Below are 27853 nucleotides of genomic sequence, written 5' to 3'. Positions count from 1 at the left end.
CAAAAGAAGTCAAATATTAGAGGTGAGAAACTTACAATTACTTTTGGGGGGGGGGGGAGATATGGGTGAGAGAGAAAGTGAATAGCTCCATTGTGCCCGGGGGGGGCGGGGGGGGGGGGTCCATTGACTGGGTCCATTCTCTAGCTTCCATTCTTTTCCTCATTCCGTGCATCTCCAATCTCCTCTTCTGTTACCAGGCGCCTCCCCACAGACAGTGGACTGACCGTGGGTGTCCAAGGTGTGGGATTGGTGTGGGATTGGCCTTTGTCCCACTTACAGCAGGCAGGCGTGGGTGGCTGGCCCATTACTGCAACACCAGTGGGTGCGGTGGAGGCTTTGTAGACTAGCCAGCAGGTGAGAAAATCATTTTCCAAGGTGTTTTTTTTTTCTTCATTTGTTTGTCTGTGTGTGTGTGTCTCTCTGTGTGTGTGTGTCTCTCTGTGTGTGTGTGTGTGTGTGTGTATGTTTGCGCGTGTGTGTGTGTCATCGAAGGATTAAGTAAAATCAGGAAAGCGGGGCGGCCATAGGTGATGTTTATAAATTCGGTCAGACTGTTTGTGGCACAGTAGGTGTGTCTGGCTTTATGCTTGTGCTTTCATCCTGTCTCTCCTGTCTCACTGCCACCAGGTCCGGGGTCTGTCATAGGACAGGAACTATGGATGCATTCAGTCGGTTTGTGTTCAAGCACTGCCTCCTATATTTACAATGCAAAAAAAAACAAGCGCAAATAGTTAATTGATTTAGGACATGTGTATAGAAATGATCTAATAATGACAAATACATGTATAAATGTACAAGAAAGATAGAGGCAAAATGGCTTGTCTGTAGACATCAAACTTGAATGCAGCTTTGACAAAAGGAGGACAAGGAGGACATTTAACATCAGTGGCCATGAACACATATTCTAGAGGAGAGGAATCAGAAGCGTGACTGCATGTGAAAAGAAAAGTAATGATTGTTAAGGACCGTGTCAAATCCACCAGAGCCTGAAGGCACATAAACACACACACACACACACACACCACACACACACACACACACACACTTGTCTGATTGATCATTAATATTTCTGTGCCCAATGGAGTGGACTCCTTCTGTTCCTCTGTGTCTCTGTGTCTCTGTTGCGCGTCATTTAAGAGCCAGACGGTCTGAACTGACATATGCCCATGTGTGTGTCACCATCCAGCTCAGCCACCTGCTGAGAACAACTAGCACAGCCTACCAGCAGCCATGTGTGAGAGAACCAAGTTATCGATGCTTTAAGGCTAAAGAGCTAACATGCATGCCTATAGACACGTGCCTTCAGAGGTGCCCCAAACAATGTGTGCTGAGAGGAGATACGTGAGGTGTTTAGCAACACCAGCTTCACTCTTATTCAGGAAGTGTTTGCATTGTATGGACGTGGTCAGCTCAGGAATCTGACAGCAAATGAAGCACCTAGGACACAGGACTGAGAATTATGATGCTGCGCTCTTCTAGTGAGCGTCGTTTGGCACTGCCGTCTGTGCAAGTACGGCAGTCCAGACTATTCTCATTTGTAGTTCCACCGAGTTGGTGGAATGAACTACCCAGCACTACCAGAGCAGGGGCGTCCCTCTCTACCTTTAAGAAGCTTTTGAAGACTCTTCAACTCTTCAGAGGGCACTTCCCGTCCTAACTGGCACTTCGACTGGTGCGTAACTTGCAATTACAGCAGTTACATTTCTGCACTTCTTTCTTTCTTTTTTTATTTCATGTTGTTATATTTCTTATGTAAAGTAGTATTTATTTATTGTTACACCAGGTTCTATTGCTCGTAGCTTGAATATTCTCTCCCTTGTACGTCGCTTTGGACAAAAGCGTCTGCTAAATGACTAAATGTAAATGACTAAATGTAAATCATAGCCTCGTCATGGGCGATAGTCTTTCGCACAGAACATGTGCTATGGGGAAGCTAGAGATGCTGCTCTCCCGGTGCTCACATCGGAGCCATGTGTCATCTGACCCTGGCTTCCCTGACGTGAAGAAGTGCCTCAGCAGGGTGGAAACCTCTCAACAGAAATGTTTCTGGCACAGCAAACAACAAAACTAATTTGACTTTCAATGACCAGCCTCTTGGTGGCACAGCTAATATAATGACACCTCTCACAGAACCCCACATTTCTGGACTCTCTTGACATGTTTGACTGGGTCACTGTAGCCCTCTTGCCTTCCTTCCTTCCTGTGTGTGTGTGTGTGTGTGTGTGTGTGTGTGTGTGTGTGTGTGTGTGCGTGTGTGCGTGTGTGTGTATGTGATAGGAACCTTAGTGATACAAGCACATTAGCAATACACTTTGGGGCACAAAATGTGTGTTGTGTTCGCCTAGGAGACAAGATAACCATACCAGTAACCACTTGACAACATAACAACCACAACCACTCACTGTCCTTGGATGAAATCTATTTTAAAGCACAAAATTGAAGAATTTTGTATTTGTGTAACTGATTGCAAAGTTTAGCAGTACAGTTTGAATGTATGTCTTTCTGAACAGCATTATGTGAAGAAAGCAGTTTTTGTTTGTTTCTGTGATTATTATTTTGCTGATAAGACAGTATGCCATTGCCACTAAATAACTCACACACACACACACACAAACTCTAAACACAACACCTTAAAACACAATTCCTAGCCATGAGGATCCACAGAGAGATCATTGCAAATGTTCTCTCAGAAATGGCCAGCTTGCACCAATTTACACCCGACACAGTGTGCGTATGTGCACATGCGGTACCATCGCTGTGGGGAAACACATTCTCTGAATCACGATTCACACGTATAGAAAACTGAGGGGCATACACGCACAAGATCGTGATCCCCTCTCTGGGGCACACACACACACACACACAAACACACACACACACACACACACACACTTGCACACACACACACACGCACACACACACACAAACACACACACACACACACACACACACACACACACACACACACACACACACACACACACACACACACACACACACACACACACACACACACACACACACACACACACACACACACACACACACACACTTGCACACACACACACACGCACGCAGACACAAACACAAACACAAACACAGATGACTGATGCTCAAGCAAACAGCCTTGGTAATCTCACTCTACCACACACACAGGCTGGTGATGAATGGGAATACACGCACGCTTTAAGTCATGCCTAGTGTTCATCACGAAAATCACGATTCATTATCACCCCCTCTCTCTATTACATACATTATCTATACAACCATTCCCTTTCTGAGAGACACAAACCAACCTATGGTGGTCTAATGACCAGTGCCTCGATGTTGCAGTACATCCTGAAATGACATTCTGTCTGTTATATATTTACTGAACTCCTTCAAGAAAACCAAACAGCTAACACTAAAGATTTTGAGTATAATGCATCCTGCAGGTTGTGTAGTTGGCATACAATACCTGACCTTCACAGCAGAGCTCAAACACGGCTGGTCATACTTAAAACAGTAAGACTGAATTCTGTAGTACAGCTATGAATTTGATGGGAATTTGGATGGTAGTATTTTAGGAATATAATCAGTACAATCATGTGTAATTTTGGAAAGTTGGAAAACCCTTATGTGCCCCTGGTGGATGAAATAGTTGCTCATGAGATGCTCCCAAAAAGACTTGGCTGCTGTCTATGCTATCTGTTATGTATTACTGTTGTGACCAGTAGTCAGCTCACGACTGTCTGGTTTAAACTGACATGTATAATGCACCCCTCCTCTGCTTTCAGTACGCCGACTTCTGATGTTATTTGTAATGTACCACTTTTGACCAGTAGTCAGCTCATGTATAATGCACCTCTCTTCTGTTTTCAGTACGCTGACTTCTGATGTTTCCCCCGTTGCCTCCACTGCCACTGTCATTGGTCCCTGTCCTGACATCTGGGCGTAGGCTCCTCCTCCCCGTCTTCCCCAGTTGGCACGAGCTGAGATCTCCGCTGCTTCTCTTTCAGGGCCGAGGCAAAATACTTAATTTCTTTTGATTCTCTTTTCAACTCCTGTGTCTTTTGGGTAAAAATGAGCAGAAAGAACCGTCTACCTGATGCGGATAGCTGATGAAGAGCTAAAATTCTTACATTTCACTGAAGGGAAAACACACAGAATTTTAGAATAAGAAGAACGATGTCTTTTTGTGTGTGAGGGCCAGCATGAGCAGATTTGTTTTAAGAGTTATGTGACCATGGAAACCAAATTAATGAATTTACTGAGTAGCATTCAAGCAACATTGTATTTCTCAAAAATAGACATTTTGCCCCATTTTCCAGTTTTCCCGTGCCTCGTATTAGCTGTTTGTATACTCTTTTTCTTCCAACCGTGGTTTTGTATTTTTGTGCCCCCCCCCCCCCCCGAGCACTTCTTCAAAGGTCAATGCTGAGTGCTGTTGCTTAGCAATGACCACTATCAATCACAATCAGACCATCCTCCAATTCCATTATTGCCCTCTTGCAAAGCCCTCGTCACTCCAATGCAGCATTTCAACGGCCCAAATCAAATAAACCAATTTCCCCCACCAACATCCAAATCGACAGAGATTCAACTGGACCAAATACAAACAAGCACTTGGGGGAAATAGTGGAGTCTGGGGAGAGGGAGAGACAATGGGAAAACAGACAAAACAACAGAGGAGTGACGTGTAGATTTAGGTCAAGCAGCACAGATGGATATTAGAATTGAGATGCTGAACAATAGGAACACGTCAGAGAAGGGCCCTTGGTCCGGCAGAAGCAGACAGAAAACATTAGAATACTATTTTCATGCTACTGGTTTAGCTGATGTTAAACGGCTGCCCTCTTGGAAAAAAAAGATGATGAACATCACAGCCTGAAGAAGCATGCCTCAATCACTGCTATTCAGTCCTATCATCTCGTGGTGGGGTTGTTAAATGGTTGTTATTTGAAAAACTAGAATATACTAAAAGAATATAGACTAGATGGAGCCGGGCCATTCCTCAAGCCAACCTTCATTAGAGATAATATGACAATTTATTGTCAACACACACCCGGTCATATTGGACATTTAAATCATTCTGTTCCATCTTCCTAGATTTGATCCTCGCACCGTACTGTCATCAAGGTGTTATGTGTATGGGGTCTCATTTCTAGGAAACGCTGGAAACTAAAGGAAAGCAGCATGGTGCAAAGATCTCAGCTACTGTGTCCCTGCCTTGTACTACACAAATACACTTGTACAGGAGCCCAGACACAGACACAGACACAGACACACACACACACACACACACACACACACACACACACACACACACACACACACACACACACACACACACACACACACACACACACAGACACACACAGACACACAGAGTAAAGTACACATAACCCTATTTCTTTCCGCCGCTGACCCTCTAAAATCTTCTGACCAAGGTGACAAAATAATGGCTTGTTTTGTACAGTGCCGCTGCCTGGTACACAAAGACTGGAACCTTTCGGCGGGCTGTTCCTGCGAGCCTTCTTACGGCACCGATAATCTCCGTCCGCCTTTGTCCTGGAGCCCCCGGAGCGCCTCGGCATCAGCTTGCTAAAATATGACTCCGCACGTGTCCCCCCCCCCCCAATATGCATAAGTGGGAACATAGTGGTCTAATTACTGTCCAATGAGCTGAGGCCTGAGCGGCCGCCCTCCCCACCCATGTTACACAAACCTGTCACTGACACCCACCCCCTGCAGTCACCTACCGCTGGGGACAGGAAAACAGCCAGTCTACACACATAAACACACACGCGGCACACACACACACACACACACACACACACACACACACACACACGCACACACGCACACACACACACACACATACACACACACACATACACACACACACACAAACACACACACACATAAATATACACACACACACACACATCAACACACACACACACATGAACACACACACACACACAAACACACACATAAACACACGCGCACACACACACACACACATAAACAAACACATAAACACACACACACACACACACACACACACACACACACATACACACACACACACACACACACAGGGCTTACTTACTGAGGAAAGCATATGAACACAAACACAGATGTAAAAGAAGTACACTCACCCATGGCACGGTGAAAGAGCCTAAGATATTAAATGTAAAAGGTTTCGAGATTCATGGCATTACAGGCGCTGACAGTTGGTGTCACTGACAGTTTACACAAGAAAGCCATGGTTCATTTTAGTAGTAACAAAACAACATTAAACTGAAATCTTAGGTCAAAATCACATTTTATACTTTTACGGTATACTGTCATTGCGACCAGATATTTAGTTTGAGGACAATAACAAGAACATTCACATCATATCAATCAGATCAATACAGATATGGATTGTACAGTACAGATCAATAAATAGCTTTTTATGTATTATTCAGATTAGTAGTGGGTTTATTATTCTCACTGACAATGTACTCAAATATGTGAAATTATCAAACATTAAAATTGTATTGTATTCATTGTTTTATTTAATCTCTTTTAATCTATTTCTTTTTAGTAGTGTGTATATGTGTGTTTGTATGGGTATATTTGTAGCAGGGCCAATGTGTGGGGATGATTGTGACTTTTTATACAGTACTTTTTAAAAATTTTAAAATCAAAACTTTCCACCCCTTTGCATCATAGACTCTTTGATGTTGTTTCACGCTGGGTTTGGATTTTTGTGCAGGTTTAGGGATAGAAATAGCCGTTTTTAAACGCACAGCTTTTAAACGCACACTTCTCAAGCATTCTGAGACCAATAGGACTACAGACATGCACTGTTTACTGTTTGCTAGCTAAACACCATGTTTCTTGCATATTAAAAACCACATTTCTTTCATAACCAGTTTCAGCCTTGGCCTATATTGCAAGCTATAGCCTGCACCAAAACAAGATTATGACCTAAGCAATGGCACTACAAGGAGAGATAAATCCTATAAATTGTTAATCTATAATAAAATCAGCAAAACGTTTGAGCAAACAGAACTTCCCCAGTGAAGTGAATTAGCTTACTTACCCTTCTTAGAGAGAAAATCAGGTTTTTTTTTTAACCTGGGCCCTATTTTCTGGGGACAAAAACAATGGAAATCGATGCTGTATTAAGTTAGAATGCTATAACCGTCAGCTGCCAAATGGCTATAAAATGTAATCCCAGGGGCAAGCATCTTCGTTAAAGTAAACCACTTGTTTTCGCACAGACAGGCTCATAGTGTTATATATAGAAGTGTCTGCCAACATGGCAAGGATCCCTATAGAGATAGACCGGTGTCTGTTTACCTCAACAGGCCTAACTGTAAAGAAACTGCAGAAAATGATGGTCTCCATTGTTTATGTGGTTCAGGTTTCAGTCTCAGTAGAAAATGACTGTGGAAACAGGTATTGATGGATTTGTTTTGGTTCAAACACAAACATCCTGTTTAAAGATACACTTTTGGTTGTGTATGAGCATTCGTACCAGCCATTTTGACTGGCAAGTTTGTAATGTAGGTACATTTACCAGGAAAAAAGAGGGCAAAGCCCATCCCCGGTGCCAGTCCTGGTCATGCTAGAGAGGTTGTATGCCATGTACATTTGGCATAGGAACAAACATCTTATTTCCATAGTAAACTGACACTATTATATCATTGGCTACTGCAGGTAGATAAAGGTTATACCTTAAATGTCATTCGAAGTAAGCTAACGAATTTATATTTATATCTAAATATTTGTAGTAAGCAAAAGGGGGGGTTGGGGTGCTGTCGTGAAGTCTGGATTGGTGTCGAGACATGAGCACGCCCTCTAGCGTACTCATCGCGTATTTTCTGCATCCTTTGCGGACTCACTGCTCCACGCTCTTGTACAACCACTTGACAAACAGGCGACTGGCTTTACGTGTCTGTATAATTTATCATCAAGGAATTGCATTTTTTTCAGCGATTTTGCATAGCCTATTCAATGAAACTGTTGACAGAGACAGTTGTGCACAGTTGCAGACAAGCATCCGTTATATCATCTTGTATCTCAACTATCAGAATGGAAGATTATACAGCCTACTGTCTACCACTGGTGCATAATTGCTTTGCGCGTGTTAAGTGCAAACAGAATAAATATCTAATATTTCTGAGCTGTGCATTATGAAAACAAAACAATACGCGTTGGGGAAAAAAAGGTTACTTTCGGTAAGACTGTAGCCGAAAGGGAGGGAGGGGGCTCGCGCAAAACTGAGACTGCATCCTATCAACTGCTGACCGAATTGATAGCAGGTGCGTAACGGATGACGCGTCACAGAGGAGTGGTTGCTTTTCTGTATAAATAGGCTACATGCGCCGGGACCAAGACACAAGATCGCAACAGTGCGCTACCGACTAGAGCTGAGCTTTGACTAGCTGCCCCTTTGACTGACTTCTGATTTCAGAAGTTACGCGCAGACCTCGCAATCATGATTAAGAAAATGACACCCGCGGAGATCGAGTTCGACATCCCTGCCAAAAACTGCTACAGGATGGTGATTATGGGATCTACCAAAGTTGGGAAGACGGCTATCATTTCTCGGTTTCTCAATGAGCGCTTTGACGACCAGTATACACCAACCATTGAGGACTTCCATAGGAAGTTTTACAGTATCCGCGGGGATGTGTACCAGTTGGACATTTTGGACACGTCAGGGAACCACCCGTTCCCTGCAATGAGAAGACTATCTATTCTGACAGGTAAATTACATTTTCAAATTGATGATATTATGTAGGACTAATTAGAAGTTTGCATTCTGCAGATACATAGAGATTTTGTGCATTTGCGCTTTTGTGATGACATGAAATTTAATCATGGTGTTCTTCCTTCCCAGGTGATGTATTCATCCTAGTCTTTAGCCTGGACAACCGAGATTCCTTCCAAGAGGTGCAGCGTCTCAAAAAGCAGATACTGGAAACCAAATCTTGTTTGAAAAACAAAACGAAAGAGAACACTGCCGTACCTCTGGTCATCTGTGGAAACAAGTGCGACCGAGAGTTATACCGGGAGGTCAAGGATGAGGAGATAGAGCAACTGGTTGGTGGAGATGAGAACTGCGCCTACTTTGAGATCTCAGCCAAACGGAACGCAAATGTGGACCAGATGTTCAGCAAACTTTTCACCATGGCCAAGCTTCCCAGTGAAATGAGCCCGGACCGCCACCGGAAAGTCTCCGTGCAGTACTGTGACGTGCTGCACAGAAAGTCGTTCAGAAACAAGAAATTAAAAAACGGTGACGCATATGGCATTGTGGCCCCGTTCGCACGTCGGCCAAGCGTACAAAGTGACTTGATGTACATCAGAGAGAAAGCCGTCGGCGGGGCACAGAGCAAAGACAGGTGTGCTATCTGTTGAACTTCTGACCTTGACAGAGGGGTGAAGAACACAAAAAAAGCGACAAAGCCAAGTGATGAGCTGAGAGGACTCTACTTGGGCGCCCAGGTCTGAGTGAACCAAGCTCTTAGCCATGTTTGCGGTCGCAGAAGGTGACAAGGGTGAAGTGGTCATGGTCAGTTAACATGACATCCCGCCTCCCGACTCAGGGTGACACGTCGGGTCAAAATGCATCCGGGACAGTATTCTATTATGTATTTTTACTCTGCATTTCCGAAGAGAAGAATGTACAATCCCACCAAACGGGTGTGACAAAGGACACGTGTTTACATTTTGCTATATTTTGTAAAAACCGAATTTTACTTGATTGCTTTATTGCATTATGAACAAATGTGAATCCACATGAATGTATATTTATTCTTATATGTCAACGTTTACTTTTCCTATGAAAAAGTATTTCTAAATAAAAAATCCAAAAAATCACCCTTGGAGTCTTTTCCTAATACCACAGTGATCCAAGTTAGCTCCAACCCTATCTTTAGATTATATTGTATGCTTTTACCTTCATTTATATACATCCAGGGAGCAACTGATGAGCAACCAGTCCTGTAAGATCTGGCTTCAAACCAGATCGTTTAGAATGAAAATCCTTCAGTTGTATAAATGGGATGCTCCTGGCCGAATGACCAACATCACAATAATTTAAAACAGACTACCAGTATACTTATTTTTGTACTTTCCAGTATTTTATTGCAAAAATGAAAATGTAGAAATAATCACAAATGAAGCTTCACATAATATAGAAACAAAAACAAATCTGAGCACCCTCTCCATCCCTCACACACACACACAAACAAACAAACAAACAAACATGTATGACCCCTCATTAGAAATTGGGTGGGCGGAAATGTCCAGAATGCCTTAAATGAGCAGTTCCTGCAAAGCTTCAGCTACCTGCTGCCATCCACTTAAGTTCATAAACCACATGGCTTAGGATGCTTTAGGCACCTCAAACATGCAGAGGCTTTTGTACTTCTATGATAATGGCATTACAGGCTCTGTCACTGACAGTTTACACAAGAAAGCTAAGGTTAATTTTAGTAATAACAAAACAACATTAAACTGAAACACTTTTTACACTGTTATAGTATACTGTCATTGCGACCAGATATTTAGTTTGAGGACAATAACAAGAACATTCACATCATATCAATCAGATCAATACAGATATTGATTGTACAGTACAGATCAATAAATAGGTTTTTGTGTTTTATTCAGCTAAGTAGTAGTGGGTTTATTATTCTCACTGACAATCTACTCAAATATGTGAAATGATCAAATATTACAATCTTATCGTATTCATCGTACTATTTAATCGCCATTTCTTTTTAGTAGTGTGTATGTGTGTGTTTGTATGGGCATATTTGTAGTAGGGCACATGTGTGGGCATGATTGTGGCTTTTTATACTTTTAAAATTATTTTAAAATCAACACTTTCTACCCCTTTGCATCATGGAGTCTTTTGTGTCATTGTGCTGTGAAGGGTGTCAGCACACGTTGTTGTTGTTTCATGCTGGGTTTCAGGGGGTTGGTTAGAGAATAAGTACAGTTAGAGGGTGCCAGGTTGGGGTAGACAAGGCCGTTACAGCTTTTAAACGCACACTTCTCAAGCATTCTGAGACCAATAGGACTACAGACATGCACTGTTTACTGTTTGCTAGCTAAACACCATGTTTCTTGCATATTACAAACCACATTTCTTTCATAACCAGTTTCAGCCTTGGCCTATATTGCAAGCTATAGCCTGCACCAAAACAAGATTATGATCCAAGCAATAGCACTACAAGGAGAGATAAATCCTATAAATTGTTAATCTGTAATAAAAAACACATCAGCAAAACGTTTGAGCAAACAGAACTTCCCCAGTGAAGTGAATTAGCTTACTTACCCTTCTTAGAGAGAAAATCAGGTTTTTGTTTTTAACCTGGGCCCTATTTTCTGGGGACAAAAACAATGGAAATCGATGCTCTATTAAGTTAGAATGCTATAACCGTCAGCTGCCAAATGGCTATAAAATGTAATCCCAGGGGCAAGCATCTTCGTTAAAGTAAACCACTTGTTTTCGCACAGACAGGCTCATAGTGTTATATATAGAAGTGTCTGCCAACATGGCAAGGATCCCTATAGAGATAGGCCGGTGTCTGTTTACCTCAACAGGCCTAACTGTAAAGAAACTGCAGAAAATGACGGTCTCCATTGTTTATGTGGTTCAGGTTTCAGTCTCAGTAGAAAATGACTGTGGAAACAGGTATTGAAGGATTTATTTTGGTTCAAACACAAACATCCTGTTTAAAGATACACTTTTGGTTGTGTATGAGCATTAGTACCAGCCATTTTGACTGGCAAGTTTGTAATTTAGGTACATTTTCCAGGAAAAAAGAGGGCAAAGCCCACCCCCGGTGCCTGTCCTGGTCATGCTAGAGAGGCTGTATGCCATGTACGTTTGGCATAGGAACAAACATCTTATTTCCATAGTAAACTGACACTATTATATCATTGGCTACTGCAGGTAGATAAAGGTTATACCTTAAATGTCATTCGAAGTAAGCTAACGAATTTATATTTATATCCAAATATTTGTAGTAAGCAAAAGGGGGGGTTGGGGTCCTGTCGTGAAGTCTGGATTGGTGTCGAGACATGAGCACGCCCTCTAGCGTACTCATCGCGTATTTTCTGCATCCTTTGCGGACTCACTGCTCCACGCTCTTGTACAACCACTTGACAAACAGGCGACTGGCTTTACGTGTCTGTATAATTTATCATCAAGGAATTGCATTTTTTCAGCGATTTTACATAGCCTATTCAATGAAACTGTTGACAGAGACAGTTGTGCACAGTTGCAGACAAGCATCCGTTATATCATCTTGTATCTCAACTATCAGAATGGAAGATTATACAGCCTACTGTCTACCACTGGTGCATAATTGCTTTGCGCGTGTTAAGTGCAAACAGAATAAATATCTAATATTTCTGAGCTGTGCATTATGAAAACAAAACAATACGCGTTGGGGGAAAAAAAGGTTACTTTCGGTAAGATTGTAGCCGAAAGGGAGGGAGGGGGCTCGCGCAAAACTGAGACTGCATCCTATCAACTGCTGACCGAATTGATAGCAGGTGCGTAACGGATGACGCGTCACAGAGGAGTGGTTGCTTTTCTGTATAAATAGGCTACATGCGCCGGGACCAAGACACAAGATCGCAACAGTGCGCTACCGACTAGAGCTGAGCTTTGACTAGCTGCCCCTTTGACTGACTTCTGATTTCAGAAGTTACACGCAGACCTCGCAATCATGATTAAGAAAATGACACCCGCGGAGATCGAGTTCGACATCCCTGCCAAAAACTGCTACAGGATGGTGATTATGGGATCTACCAAAGTTGGGAAGACAGCTATCATTTCTCGGTTTCTCAATGAGCGCTTTGACGACCAGTATACACCAACCATTGAGGACTTCCATAGGAAGTTTTACAGTATCCGCGGGGATGTGTACCAGTTGGACATTTTGGACACGTCAGGGAACCACCCGTTCCCTGCAATGAGAAGACTATCTATTCTGACAGGTAAATGACATTTTCAAATTGATGATATTATGTAGGACTAATTAGAAGTTTGCATTCTGCAGATACATAGAGATTTTGTGCATTTGCGCTTTTGTGATGACATGACATTTAATCATGGTGTTCTTCCTTCCCAGGTGATGTATTCATCCTAGTCTTTAGCCTGGACAACCGAGATTCCTTCCAAGAGGTGCAGCGTCTCAAAAAGCAGATACTGGAAACCAAATCTTGTTTGAAAAACAAGACGAAAGAGAACACTGCCGTACCTCTGGTCATCTGTGGAAACAAGTGCGACCGAGAGTTATACCGGGAGGTCAAGGATGAGGAGATAGAGCAACTGGTTGGTGGAGATGAGAACTGCGCCTACTTTGAGATCTCAGCCAAACGGAACGCAAATGTGGACCAGATGTTCAGCAAACTTTTCACCATGGCCAAGCTTCCCAGTGAAATGAGCCCGGACCGCCACCGGAAAGTCTCCGTGCAGTACTGTGACGTGCTGCACAGAAAGTCGTTCAGAAACAAGAAATTAAAAAACGGTGACGCATATGGCATTGTGGCCCCGTTCGCACGTCGGCCAAGCGTACAAAGTGACTTGATGTACATCAGAGAGAAAGCCGTCGGCGGGGCACAGAGCAAAGACAGGTGTGCTATCTGTTGAACTTCTGACCTTGACAGAGGGGTGAAGAACACAAAAAAGCGACAAAGCCAAGTGATGAGCTGAGAGGACTCTACTTGGGCGCCCAGGTCTGAGTGAACCAAGCTCTTAGCCATGTTTGCGGTCGCAGAAGGTGACAAGGGTGAAGTGGTCATGGTCAGTTAACATGACATCCCGCCTCCCGACTCAGGGTGACACGTCGGGTCAAAATGCATCCGGGACAGTATTCTATTATGTATTTTTACTCTGCATTTCCGAAGAGAAGAATGTACAATCCCACCAAACGGGTGTGACAAAGGACACGTGTTTACATTTTGCTATATTTTGTAAAAACCGAATTTTACTTGATTGCTTTATTGCATTATGAACAAATGTGAATCCACATGAATGTATATTTATTCTTATATGTCAACGTTTACTTTTCCTATGAAAAAGTATTTCTAAATAAAAAAAAATAAAAAAAAATCACCCTTGGAGTCTTTTCCTAATACCACAGTGATCCAAGTTAGCTCCAACACTATCTTTAGATTATATTGTATGCTTTCACCTTCATTTATATACATCCAGGGAGCATCTGATGAGCAACCAGTCTTGCAAGATTTGGCTTCAAACCAGATCGTTTAGAATGAAAATCCTTCAGTTGTATAAATGGGATGCTCCTGGCCGAATGACCAACATCACAATAATTTAAAACAGACTACCAGTATACTTATTTTTGTAACTTCCAGTATTTTATTGCAAAAATGAAAATGTAGAAATAATCACATATGAAGCATCACATTAGAAACAAAAACAAATCTGAGCACCCACTCGCAAACAAACAAACAAACAAACAAACATGTATGACCCCTCATTAGAAATTGGGTGGGCGGAAATGTCCAGAATGCCTTAAATGAGCAGTTCCAGCAAAGCTTCAGCTGCTTGCTGCCATCCACCAAAGTTCATAAAGCACATGGCTTAGGATGCTTTAGGCACCTCAAACATGCAGAGGCTTTTGTACTTCTGCAGCAGCTGCTTCTTGGTTCGGACCTGTTCTTGTAGAGTCTCCAGTTGCTGCTGCTGTTCTGCTGGACTCGCGTCAATCCCGGGCATGACTGCAATCTGTTCTCGTGACTCCTGGATTTTCGCCTTGAGTTTAGACAGCTCCTGCTGGACATCGGTGCCATCTTTGTCCATGCTGAGAAGGCATAACACACATTTAACAACATAAGAGAGCAGAACATTTCAAAGGGCAGAAATGCTTCAAGACCTATAATGATGTAACTCTAAGGACATAATAAATGCTGTAAACAATATTCCCCAATGTCAATTTGCACATATTTGTTTCTGTGTCTGCCCTTTTTAGAAATGTGTTTACATGTCCAGGGCCCTCTAAACTGTCAACAAACGTATATGAAAAAACCTCACCTACAGTATTAACATGCGCAGAAGACACAAACAATTTTCCATTATCCTTTAGATAAATGCCATTGCTGTAAGTCTAGAAGGACTTCATTTTTTTCACAACAGAAAACACTCACATTAGGTCTACCATTAAACACAATGTTAGAATTAATCACATGCGTATGCAGTATCTCAGCAACCATTACCACCATCTGCATGAATCATAACAGTTTTAGACAACGTCAAAATCAGATTTAGTGTGATCTGCGTTTGATGGCAATCGGTAACGATGGCAAAAACCCACTATGTTCGCTCAAGAATCTAGTTACCGCAACCTAGAACAGAGATATAACTTGCCTAGAAGTGGATGGCCAACATTCATACCGCGGCATATGCATTATCAGGCTACTGAAAACGCAATTAAACTAATCTGCCGTGCACCGCTCGTTAGTGTAACAGTTGACTTCTCAGCGAAAATAAAAACGAACGCTACCCATAATGCGACGTTGCGATGCAGCTATCCAATTTGGGATTTAATTGTAGTAGTGCAGTTAGCTCGTTTTACTCATGTGCATTCTACTTTTAAAACTCAACAAGGACGGCATAACTGGTTATACTCAACAATTATTAAATTACTGAAGTGATATTAACACTAGTAATCAAAAAGATACAGAAATGAGCTGCAGCTAGCTAACGTTGTACCTTACAGCAAGCGCGCAAATGTTAAAATAATTGAACAGTTCAAAAATCCAAGATGCCATCACACATTCAATGTAATGCTAATTAACTATGTGTATATCAATCACTCATACCATTTAATTATATCGTGGACCAAGGGTAACAATGAGTAATCTTCATCGACAGTTTCTTGTTTTGTCTTCTCGGCGGCCATTGCTGATTCTTGACTTCGGCGCAAAAAAGTGACGTCATCAGTACGCACTTTTATTTATTTGTTTATTTATGATGCCCACATGCTTAGGCTACTTATGCCATCAGAATTAAAGTTGTAGATTTGCAGACATCTTTCAAATTGCATGATGCTTTTTTTATTTTTCATTATTCATTATATATCTCTAGTGAGCTTCCTCCATGATGTAATTGCAATGAACAGATGTGGATGTAGTTAACTGCTAGTGACAGTGTAGCCTACTGTAGGGGAGAGTGGGGTTGGCTGGCACACTTCTAGATTCTATGCGCTCAAGCGCTTCCAGTCATTATTTCTTATTCGAATGGTCGCAAGGTGCATTGAAAAGTTGCACCCTGCTAGTGTTTTTCAGAGTGGCATGAATCGCACAGTTCACACAATGAAGTGGATACCTGATGTATCGCTGTTAGAGAATCCAAGTTTGTTGACGGTAACTGCACGCGCTTATTATGCCCCTTTACAACTGTTTGATTATTTGTAACGTCATTTTTTATGATGGACAACCGTTTCTTATTTTTGTATAATTAACTTTGGCGGTGGGAAGTTTTGGAGCACACTAGCGGCGGATGCAAATCTAATTTTTTCATTCTCACGGCCTTACTTACGTATATATAAAGAATGCTAACAAATTGGACCGGCAAATGGCTTATTCCACTTGGAACAGCACAAACCAGTACATTAAAAGACAGTAAATAAATGGCACGAGGGAGGGGCAGTAACTTAAAGAGGTAGTGTAATGTAATGTAATGCAATTACATTACATTACGTTTGACTGAGCGTTTGATTAAGTCACAACTGTCCCCTTGTTACAACTATACCCAGGTTCCCCTGTTTACGTCATGATGCATACATTTGAATGGGGTGAACTTTCTGACCCTCCCTATCCTCTCAGCCCCTTGCCCACCTTTTAGCGTTTAAAATATGATAGGTTCAGGGTCAGGCTCAGAGCTGGGGGTGAATTTACAAAGTGTTGGTCAGGGACACTCCTAAACACAGGCCTATGAAGCAAAGATTCCCTTTTTAGATAAGGTTAAGGTTAATGTATTTTGTATATGGTCCCTGATAGATAAGCCTAATACATTACATTAATAGGAAACTAAGCAACAGGCCATCCAGACGTACCCAAGATACCATCCTGTGTGTTTTCCAGGGGTAAAAGTGTAGGCCTATTTTGGTCTGAGCAATAGTAATGGATAACTGACAAGGAAATGTCAGAAAATGTAGATTCACATGTTTACAATTGTTAATTCAAGCCAAAAGATCCAGCTTTAGGGCAGACCTAGCTAACAGTCCACCACGAAAACATAAACCAAAATTTGGAACAGTCTCTCTTTCTATCAATATTGTTTGTGAATAATTACCATCAATAGACCTGTGTGTCAGTAGCAGCAGAGAGACTGAGAGTAACACCTTACATAAAGGGACCGCCATAATACTTTTTAGTCTTGTTCTTTGCCCACATTTGACCTGTATATCACACAGAACCTCCATAGTCATGTAGCTCTTTATTGATACTCTTGTTGTTGTTTGATATAGCTCTTTTCTGTAGATAAGAAGCTACCATAGTCTGCTGCAATCTATATGACTCAGATAAAAAAAATTAATTTAAAATGTAAATTTTGGTGTGGCCTTGGAAGCGTCCGTGTGTGAAGCAGATAAGGTCAAGCCCTTCATCTCACCCTTGGCAACCACCTGGTAAAGCCCCTCGGCGCAGATAAGGTGAAGCCCTTCATCTCACCCTAGGCAACCACCAGGTAAAGCCCCTCAGCCCAGTTAGCTCATACAGGGCCTGCTCACAGCCGTGCCATACCTGCTGGGCACTTCATCTCACACTTGGCAACCACCTGGTAGCGCCCCTTGGCCCAGTTAGCCAAGGGTGCAGGCAGCAGGCAGACCTGAATGCTAGCTGCCATACAGCGGCCCCTCAACCAGCCGTGCCATACCTCTGAGGCACTGCGCGCCAAAACAGGAGGTGATAGAAAAGTAGGCTGTTGGGTATCAAGCTAGACTAAAAGCTGCTTAGCACTTCATATCTACGTCATGAGACTGCTTACATCAAACAACGGAAAGAAAAAGGGAATTCACCAAGTTGCACAGTTATCATTAAACGCAGCACCACTACCAAACCATGGAGAAATAGAGAAGGTTGAGGTTTTATCCTGTCATATTTAGCAGGTAATGTTTTTTTTCTGTATGTTGTATTATACAACTCAGCCTCCTCTGCTACCAGTCTCCATTGGGGGGGGGGGGGGGTCAGTGTGGAGGTGGTCAACACTCTATCAATACTAGGAGTTCAAACTGGACAGTAAACTGGACTGGTCAGCCAACATAGATGCAATCTACATGAAGGGTCAAAGCCGGCTCTACTTCCTGAGGAGGTTGAGGTCTTTCAATATCTGCAACAAACTCATGCACATGTTTTACCAGTCTGTTGTTGCCAGCGTCCTCTTTTATGCTGTGGTGTGCTGGGGAGGCAGCATAAGAAGAGGGATGCGGGGCGACTAGACAGGCTGGTGAGAAGGGCAGGAGCTGTTGTTGGCACCGAACTGGACAGCCTCACAACAATGGCGGAGAGAAGGACCCTGAGTAGGTTGCTGACTATCTTGGACAATGTCCACCACCCACTACACAGTACTCTCAACAGACAGAAGAGCATATTCAGTGGCAGACTCCTGTCACTGTCATGCTCATCGGACAGGCTGAGGAAGTCCTTTGTCCCCAGGGCCATTCAGCTTTATAACGCCACGCAGAAGGGGAGGGGAGGGAGATGGACTTCTCTGCATGAGTCTACCTCAATCTGCCCCCCCCCCTTCTCTTCTCATCTCATTATATTCTATCCCACTGTCCATCCCTTTACTGGCTATACTAGCCCCTTGCACAGACTTTACTATTTATATCTCTAGGCACTATCCACACACACACACAAGCACAAGTACTCTATCTTTGCACTATCCACACAAGCACATGAACACTATCTCTTTGCACTACTTTCCTCGTGGACATCAACACCGTCACAATCAATGCACACTGTACTATAGGGTCAGAGCTATCCTGTATCTGTAAACATCCCACTCCCTGTGAACATGTTCTCCCTATGTGTATGTGATTTATGTATGTATGTATATGTATGTATGTATGTATGTATGTATGTATGTATGTATGTATGTTTGTGAGTTAAGTGTATAAGCTACTGGATGACCTAAATTTCCCTCGGGATTAATAAAGTATCCATCTATCTACGTATCTATCTATATTATAAGCTGTAGCTGCAGCAGGTGTCATAAACGGTTTAATGAAATCGCTCTTTATCCGCACCCTTATTTGCTCCTGGGTTCTATCTGATGTCAGAGACGGTATACTGATATGATTACATTATTTCAAACTCTCATGTAAAATGGGTCTTGTGCCATGGTGTCGACAGCTGGTTCTCTGAGCAAACATCGTCAGAGCAAATGCGACCACAGTCACCTCCCGCACCCTTCTTGTCAAGTTGACCTACTTGATTGGTGGCCTATTTATTGCTAAATTAAGGTGATGAGTTTGTCAACTTTGTCAACTGCAACTATGTTTTGTTTGACTCAGCCAATGTTTTATTTGAATTGTTTGTTAAATCTTTTATTTTTTGAAAAAAAAATGTAAACATTGAAATGAATTACACAAATTAAAGCTATTGCCATTCAGCATAGCATACCCAAGGAATACAAATGATGGGGTGCTTTTTGTCATACTGTGAAACAATGGACTGGAGTAGTCTGCTCCTTCTGCCTGACCTACATGTTTGGATTTGCCTGTGTTGAGGATTACCGAGATGCATCCACACCCAAGCAATTATGTCAGCGAAATGGCTGTAAAAAGGCTGCCTATTGAGGTCTAAAAGCCAGGCTGGCAAAGGATTAGTAGTGCTAAACCCAAAGATATCCTTTTATGACCGGCTCCTCAAAATGTTACAAAAAGTGCCATGGAATTTAATGGGGCTATCCCAATGTCAGGAGGTCTCTGCTGCGCGTCGGGGTCCTGTCCGTCCTGTCAGGATTTATTTTCCTAAACTGACTGGCAGACTATACATCATCCCTTACATATGGCCAGAGACCAAATGATCATCATAACATCACCATGCCGTTAGGGCATGTAAGTGGGTGGACAGGAATTTCACGGGGCCCTAGATGAAATAGGAGGGAAGGAGTAGTATTAAATCTGCCTCTGTGATTCATTTCACTGTCAGAAGGCTGCATAGTCCACCTTTTTACCCAGCATCACTGGATGGTGTATACCTCAAGGACATCTATTTGATTTGCTGGAGAAGGTGTTAATGTGACAGTTTCTTCAGTCTCTTGTTCAAAGTTTCCCTGTCTCCTCCACCATTCACCGTTCACCATTCACCATTCAGTCTTTTCACCCACGGATAATGACCTTATTGCTGATCTCATTTTTTATTTTATTGAAATGCTTAGAACTCAGCTGTTATGTACAATGAACTTTGACCTAGCTTCACACCAAACCACAAATAGGGGAAACGGTATGACCCACTTACGTGGCCTGCTTTCTTTCCCTTTTGTGCCTTGCTGTTGCGACAGAACGGAAGAGAAGAAGAGACTGTTTACCTGAGCCTCAGTCAGCGACCGGTGAGCAGTGCCTTTCTCTGTGTCAGCTATGAGCATAGCATCCAGACTTTCTTTCATTATGACAACCAGGCCCTCATTACATAACATGTGTTAACCCAAACCTGAAGCCCGGGACCTTCACGAAGACTGACAGGAGGAAAGGTGTTAATTCAAAACAAAAAAAAGTGTTCAGTCAAGCCGCATCAACAAACAGCTGAAATTCTCTGCTGTTAGTCACGTGTGAAGCAAAGCACTTCAGATGGTTTTTGGGATAGTATTGCTGTAGTCGTTGTCATGTTAGCGTGTTGAAAGCACACATAGCGTGCATGCAGATGTGTGCCAGGACTCTGCCCTCTGCCTCTCCCTCTCCAGGCTTGGAGCTGTGGCGTCAGAGGTGGTAGCACAGAGAAGCGCGGAGCAGAGGAGGGTTTTGTGAGGAGGACAATGGAGACTGATTGTACATCGGTGGGTTCTGATTACCAGCATTCACCTCGTGAGAAAGGGAATCGAGGAGGTTTGTGCAGGCGAGTTATTCTTCTGACCCACTCAACCACAATGTGAGCAAATCTCTATCTCTGTCGGTTTGTCAAAAGCAGGTCTTGAGGCCCCTTGTATTCCCTCTCTTACACCTTCCTCGTACTCAGTCTGTCGTCAGTCATCAGTGTGCACATCACGAGACCCAATTGGAGTATTCATGTGCTCCTTCTTGGTTATCACCCTCCCCTCCTAGTTTCCCCCTTTTTAAATAGTCTTTAAAAAGTTAAATCTGACACTTGCCACCCTCAGAAGTAAAAGGCTGTGACTTAAAACCAAGGCAGAAGTGTAACTATCTTTGTTCTGCGTCATCCTGTCCACCCTGACAGACTCTAGGCCCTTGGATTATGTTTTGCGAAATGTTAATTCATCACCTGCAAATGAATGATTGATGTCTCAAAACAACTTTCCCACTGAATGTGAACGGATGGATGTCTTTGCAACTCCTCTTCCGTTTCCCAAAAAAACTGGGTAATGTATAATCATTTGTTTTTAGTTAGTGAGGACACTTGCGTCGATTGAAAATAACGTTGAGGCAAAGGCACCTCAAGGTTGCTTTTGTGCCATCAAGCAGATCATCCGCCCGATGAGTTACACAACTTTCTAGTCCCCACAAGATTGTTGTTATCTTTTGGTGCATTGTTACAACACAGATGGCAATAATTTATTTATTTTTTTAATTTATTTATAAAACATTTATGATGGCATTTATTCCATTCCATTTATCTTTATTGTTATCTGTAATCTGAAACATCAACTGCAGCTGAGTTTCTTCCAGACCTTCCCTTTCAATTCCTTTATTACGTAAGCATGGCTCACTCTAACATTACTCTATGCCCACAGATGGACGATGGCTAATCAAGATTCAGGGCTGTCTTTCAGTCTAGTGGAATCTAGTAGGTCTTGTAATAGAATATATCTAACAGTAGGACTAGCCAGTCTCACCTCTAATCAATGGGAATTGTGTTGTGTCGTGTGGTGTGTTTTGTTGTGTGGTGTGGTGTTGTGTTGTGTTGGTGTTGTGTTGTTGTGTTGTGTCGTGTTGTGTGGTGTGGTATTGTGTGTTGTGTTGTGTTGTATCATGTGTTGTTTCTTGTTGTGTGGTGTTGTTTTGTGTTGTGTTGTGTGGTGTTGTTTTGTGTGGTGTGGTGTGGTGTGGTGTGGTGTTGTGTTGTGTTGTATCATGTGTTGTTTCTTGTTGTGTGGTGTTGTTTTGTGTGGTGTGGTGTGGTGTAGTGTTGTGTTGTGTTGTGTTGTATCATGTGTTGTTTCTTGTTGTGTGGTGTTGTTTTGTCTGGTGTGGTGTGGTGTGGTGTTGTTTTGTCTGGTGTGGTGTGGTGTGGTGTTGTGTTGTGTTGTGTTGTGTTGCATCATGTGTTGTTTCTTGTTGTGTCGTGTTGTGTTGCATCATGTGTTGTTTGTTGTTGTGTCGTGTTGTGTCGTACTGCAGGGTTGATGTTGGAGAGCCTTGTCGTGGCTGAGGGAGCTTCCGCTGTCTGGGTAAACAGAGCTAAAGCACTGCCAAGCGCAGCCCCATGGAGAGGTGTGGTGTGGGCGATCTCCTGCTCAACAAAAGGTGTGTGCATCCATTAACCCGCTGTCTAAACCACATGCAGCCATTAACACTGATCCGAATACACACAGGTCAGCTGCAGTGCAATTAGCAGCATGGAGTATAGGCTTCACATTAGCCAGATGTCTGCATATACCCATACTGTTGCTGGCACTGATAGAGTGAACAATTATCAGTAGTCAGTACCGCTCTAAAGACTGTCACAAATATTTTGTGACTGTACAGCTGTGTGTTTGCAATGAGGGGCCTATACATGGTCTACTACTGTGTGTTGTCAAGTAGGTCTATGCATTATTTAGTCCTTCTGTTGGCTATATCAGCAACTGTTCAACTATTCATATTTTTTTTCAACTATTGTAGTAGACTCAAGTTTCCTGTGAATGATACGTTTATAATTCTGGCAAATTAGTGACAATCGTAGTTCCTTTTTGTGAAGTTTGAGTTTGACATTTGAGTGACAAACTGTTTCTCGTCAATTATTAATTTCACTAACCTACTTCTTATGTCAGGTCAATCTATGAGTACGTATGCAAGCTGCCTGGCACTGCCAGAGCAGGGGCGTCCCTCTCAACCTTCAAGAAGCTCTTGAAGACCCAACTCTTCAGAGAGCACCCCCTTTCCTAACTTGCACTTCTACTAGTACTTAACTTGCACTTACAGTAGTTACATTCCTGCACTTTTTCTATTTCTTATGTAAAATAGCATTTATTGCTACACTATGGCTCGTAGCTTGATTGCTCTCTCCCTTGTACGTCACTTTGGATAAAAGCGTCTGCTAAATGACTAAATGTAAGTCTCGATCACTTAGATCATGTAGAGAGGGCCACTGATTGAAATTTAAAAAATGGTAAACAAATGGACAGTTTTGAAATGCCACAATCACTACGAAATCTGTTGTCTTGCACTTGCACTGGACCATGAGCTACAAAGTGTATCCCGTCAGCTTGACAGATTTTAAGACAGAGTAATTGTCCCCTTTAGTTCCGTTTCCATGACTCTTGGCTTTTCCCATTGACCTTTGCAGCATTCACCTGATGCTAATTTCTGCTGCATTGCTGCACACACACACGCACACACACTCACACTCACACTCTCACACACACAGACACACAGACACACAGACAGACACACACACACACAGACACACACACACACACACACACACACACACACAGACACACACACACACACACAGACACACACACACACACACACACACACACACACACACACACACACACACACACACACACACACACACACACACACACACACACACACACACACACACACACACACACCAATGTCCCATTGTGTGTGGTAAATATTTAGCTAGCTCAGGAAGTGATTGGCTTGAGTATTATGCTGTGCCTGCATCCTCTGTGACGGTTTAATGATCCCATCCTGTGGAGTAGAAAATGAAACTCTGAAGTGAACTCTCCCTCAGTCTCAGGTGATTCGCTCAGATGCAGTCACTAGTTTAGATTCCCCGTTATTCAGGATATTACACTAAAGGCTTAAACTAGTGACCTACAAGAAATGTTTGTGCTGTTCAAGTAGAAGTCAAAGTAGACATGTTTTTGTAACAAAACAACATTGAGCTGCTTAAGTCTTTTTACCACTGTTGCATTGAAAGTGTCCTCACATACTGTATCACTGCAATGTCAACTGGACAGACAAGGACAGGAAATCCCTTAGTCAGGTCATAAGGTCTGCAGAGAGAATAATTGGATGCCTCCCCTGGACGACATCTTTAGGACACGCTGCCTCCACCGAGCATGTGGCATTTTGAAGGATGAGACTCACCCCGCAAACCATCTTTCACCCTGCTACCCTCTGGAAGGCGCTACCGGGCCACTACAGCCCGCACCTCCAGACTGCAGAACAGTTTCATCCCCAGGGCCATCGCAGAACTAAATAATCACACAACCCTCATACCCTCCACCCAGCACAACTGCACTTTTTTTTAGTGGTTGCACAAACAAATTTCGTTGTGTATCTAATGCACAATGACAAATAAAGTCTATTCTATTCTATTCTAACAACGATACACGTGTGGGTGTTTTCTCTGTTTGAACCTCTAAAGGACCCTTAAAGTGTTAAGTGTTTAATATTACAGTTTTTTACGATTGGATAAACACTAAAATCAAAAGTATTACACAATTATCAAAACCTTTACTCAAGGAGCAAAACAACGGCTCGGTTTTGCACCACTATCTGTCAACATCACACTTTTTGCAAAACAATATACACAAGTGATTTGCAAAACACTAAACACACTTGAATGCTTCAGACACAGAAGTATATCAAGAGGTCACTTCCTTGCAATTCCAAAACACTGTGTCAAATTACCACACTTATGTCTGTCAAATAAAGTCTGTCAAATAAACACAGCCATCAAGTGCGCAAACACATGATTGCTTAATTGTAGACACACCAAACAGGTTTAGGCACTATAGAAATGCAGCAGATGAGTTCATCTGTCTTCAACCAAAATGGAAGGAGCCAGAAGAAGAAGAGTGAGGGTGAGAGGGGGAATCCACAGAGGAGGAGAAGGAGGAAGAAGAAGACCTGAAGCAGCAGGAAAACGTGCTCAAAGAAGAAGAAGACCAAATTTATCAAATAAACTTGAAAGGAGGACGGGGGGCCCATATTCACGCAAGAACAAGATCAAGAGATCATAAACATGGTTTTGGCAAATACAGTAATGCTATCGGGCTCAGAGAAATTCAAGCCAACATTATCGGTGACCATGCCATTTTCAATACAGTACAGTAATGTCCAGCAGGTCTCTCAGTCAACACTGGCACACATCCTAAAAAGACATCAGGGTAAAATGAAACAACGTATTTTCAGTTTTTTTCTGATCTTTTTTTAATGGAATTGTAACCTGTACTAGAAACATCATTTTACGTTTGTCTGATATTTGCTGAGCTTACAGTGTTATGCACACTACTGAAGTAGCATGAAAACTGGGACATGTTTTGTTGTGATCCTCCATTTTGACATGTTGACTGATTTGGTTATATGGATCTGAGGTGTTTTGCTCATTGGGTGTGTGGTTGTGCTAATTGTGTGAGGTGTATTGAAAAACAAAACAAAGCAGTCAAAATTGTGTTTAAGCAATCGAGAAAAACTGTAAATGAATTAAGATATTTTTAAATTAAATATTGAGCCTTTTAACACACTGAGTTCAGCAAGGGATTTAATGCTGATGGCTTCTTTATTGACACATATTAACATAATGGATGATAGATAGATGGATACTTTATTAATCCCGAGGGAAATTTAGGTCATCCAGTAGCTTATACACTTAACTTAACTCACAAACATACATACATAAATCACATACACACAGGCAGAACATGTTCACAGGGAGTGGGGTGTTTACAGATACAGGATGGATCTGCCCTATAGTACAGTGTGCATTGATTTGTGACAGTGTTGATGTCGACGAGGAAAGTAGTGCAAAGAGTGCAGAGAGATAGTGTTCATGTGCTTGTATGGATAGTGCAAAGATAGAGTACTTGTGCTTGTGTGTGTGTGGATAGTGCAAAGTGATATAAATAGTAAAGTCTGTGCTAGTATAGCCAGTAAAAGGATGGAGGACAGGAGGGCAGACTGAGGTAGACTCATGCAGAGAAGTCCATCTCCCTCCCCCTCCCCTTCTGCGTGGCGTTATAGAGTTGAATGGCCCTGGGGACAAAGGACTTCCTCAGCCTGTCTGATGAGCATGACAGTGACAGGAGTCTGCCACTGAATATGCTCCTCTGTCCGTTGAGAGTTCTGTGTAGTGGGTGGTGGACATTGTCCAAGATGGTCAGTAACCTACTCAGGGTCCTTCTCTCCGCCACTGTTGTGAGACACTCCAGTTCGGTGCCAACAACAGCTCCCGCCCTCCTCACCAGCCTGTCTAGTCGCCCCGCATCCCTCTTCTTAATGCTGCCTCCCCAGCACACCACAGCATAAAAAAGGACGCTGGCAACAACAGACTGGCAAAACATGCGCAGGAGTTTGTTGCAGACATTGAAGGACCTCAACCTCCTCAGGAAGTAAAGCCGGCTCTGACCCTTCTTGTAAATTGCATCTATGTTGGCTGACCAGTCCAGTTTACTGTCCAGATGAACTCCTAAGTATTTGTAGGTGTTGACCACCTCCACACTGATGGAGACTGATAACATAATAACATTATAACATCATTCCACTGATGAACACTATTCAAAATGTATTGAAAGCCAGTAACCTGAAAAGGGTAGATTTCATAATGACAAGGTCATTTATCATGATGCAATTATATTTTATGTTATATGGTCTCACAAAATGTTTGAAAAAATATATATACATAAAAAAAAAAATCGCCATTTGCTGCACAGTATAAAATAAAAAGAAAGCCTCTAATTGCACCTCACTGGGCTGTTAATTCGCAAATGTTCACATCTTGTTTGCATTTTACTAGTCTAACAATACATTTACATTTACATTTACATTTAGTCATTTAGCAGACGCTTTTGTCCAAAGCGACGTACAAGGGAGTACAGAGCACAGAGCTCATAACAGCTTTGGAAAGAAGGTGTCTCTGTGCTTTGCATAGTCTATCCCTGAAATGCACCCGAACATATCCTTCCCGGGGTCACGTGTGATTGAGAGCAGAATCGATATTCAGGTGAATCTGTACTCCCGATTTCTCAGCTCAGGACCCAGTAGCATTTCAGGGGTAATGCCTGTATGGCTGTGTTGGGAATGAAAGTGCTCAGTAACATTGCAGGGACATCTGCTGGATGGCTCCTTGCCCCATCTATTCCGGCCTTGCCATGGCACGTGTGAATAGGAGAACAAGAGGGAAATGTTCCAGAATGGAACTGCATGTCTGAGAGGTTATCCCGGTGATTTACCAGGAACTATGTGTGAGGTTTCAATCGAACTGAGTAGATCCAGGCCGAGAACCACCCTTGAGCAGACCTTGAGCTTTTTTCACTGAAAGTCCTACAACTTCAGGGACTCAGTGGCCCCACTCCCCACTCCCTGGACTCACTCTTGTGCAGGCCTGTCAAACCCTGTGTGTGTGTGTGTGTGTGTGTGTGCCTGTGTGTGTGTGCCTGTGTGTGTGTGAGTGTGTGTGTGTGTGTGTGTGTGTGTGTGTGCCTGTGTGTGTGTGAGTGTGTGTGAGTGTGTGTGTGTGTGTG

At 42.7% G+C, this 27853-nt stretch overlaps 3 protein-coding genes across 4 annotated transcripts; 2 read left to right on the top strand and 1 right to left on the bottom strand.

Moving 5' to 3' along the window:
* Positions 1 to 8354: 8354 nt before the first annotated feature.
* On the top strand, positions 8355 to 9849 carry LOC105905288 (dexamethasone-induced Ras-related protein 1-like). The gene is made up of 2 exons (XM_012833292.3): positions 8355 to 8747; positions 8882 to 9849. Exons 1-2 carry the CDS (start codon positions 8477 to 8479, stop codon positions 9400 to 9402), a joined length of 792 nt encoding a protein of 263 aa, XP_012688746.1. The 5' UTR covers positions 8355 to 8476; the 3' UTR covers positions 9403 to 9849.
* Positions 9850 to 12700: 2851 nt separating this feature from the next.
* Positions 12701 to 14193, top strand: LOC105905287 (dexamethasone-induced Ras-related protein 1-like). Its single transcript, XM_012833291.3, has 2 exons — positions 12701 to 13002; positions 13137 to 14193. The coding sequence occupies exons 1-2, from the start codon at positions 12732 to 12734 to the stop codon at positions 13655 to 13657; spliced, it is 792 nt and encodes a 263-aa protein (XP_012688745.1). The 5' UTR covers positions 12701 to 12731; the 3' UTR covers positions 13658 to 14193.
* Positions 14194 to 14363: 170 nt separating this feature from the next.
* On the bottom strand, positions 14364 to 15968 carry LOC105905289 (mediator of RNA polymerase II transcription subunit 9). Of its 2 annotated transcripts, none has more exons than XM_012833293.3 (2): positions 15850 to 15968; positions 14364 to 14831 (listed from the first exon to the last, which is right to left on the bottom strand). In XM_012833293.3, exons 1-2 carry the CDS (start codon positions 15927 to 15929, stop codon positions 14612 to 14614), a joined length of 300 nt encoding a protein of 99 aa, XP_012688747.2. In that variant the 5' UTR covers positions 15930 to 15968; the 3' UTR covers positions 14364 to 14611. The 2 variants fall into 2 exon arrangements, with proteins under 2 accessions (XP_012688747.2, XP_031420455.1); XM_031564595.2 differs by lacking the exon at positions 15850 to 15968 and adding an exon at positions 15395 to 15780.
* Positions 15969 to 27853: the final 11885 nt, after the last annotated feature.

Source organism: Clupea harengus, chromosome 1, assembly GCF_900700415.2.
Source record: "Clupea harengus chromosome 1, Ch_v2.0.2, whole genome shotgun sequence".
NCBI classification, from domain to species: Eukaryota; Metazoa; Chordata; class Actinopteri; order Clupeiformes; family Clupeidae; genus Clupea; species Clupea harengus.
The sequence above is the reverse complement of the archived record's forward strand: the minus strand, read 5'-3'. Positions and strand labels throughout refer to the sequence as shown.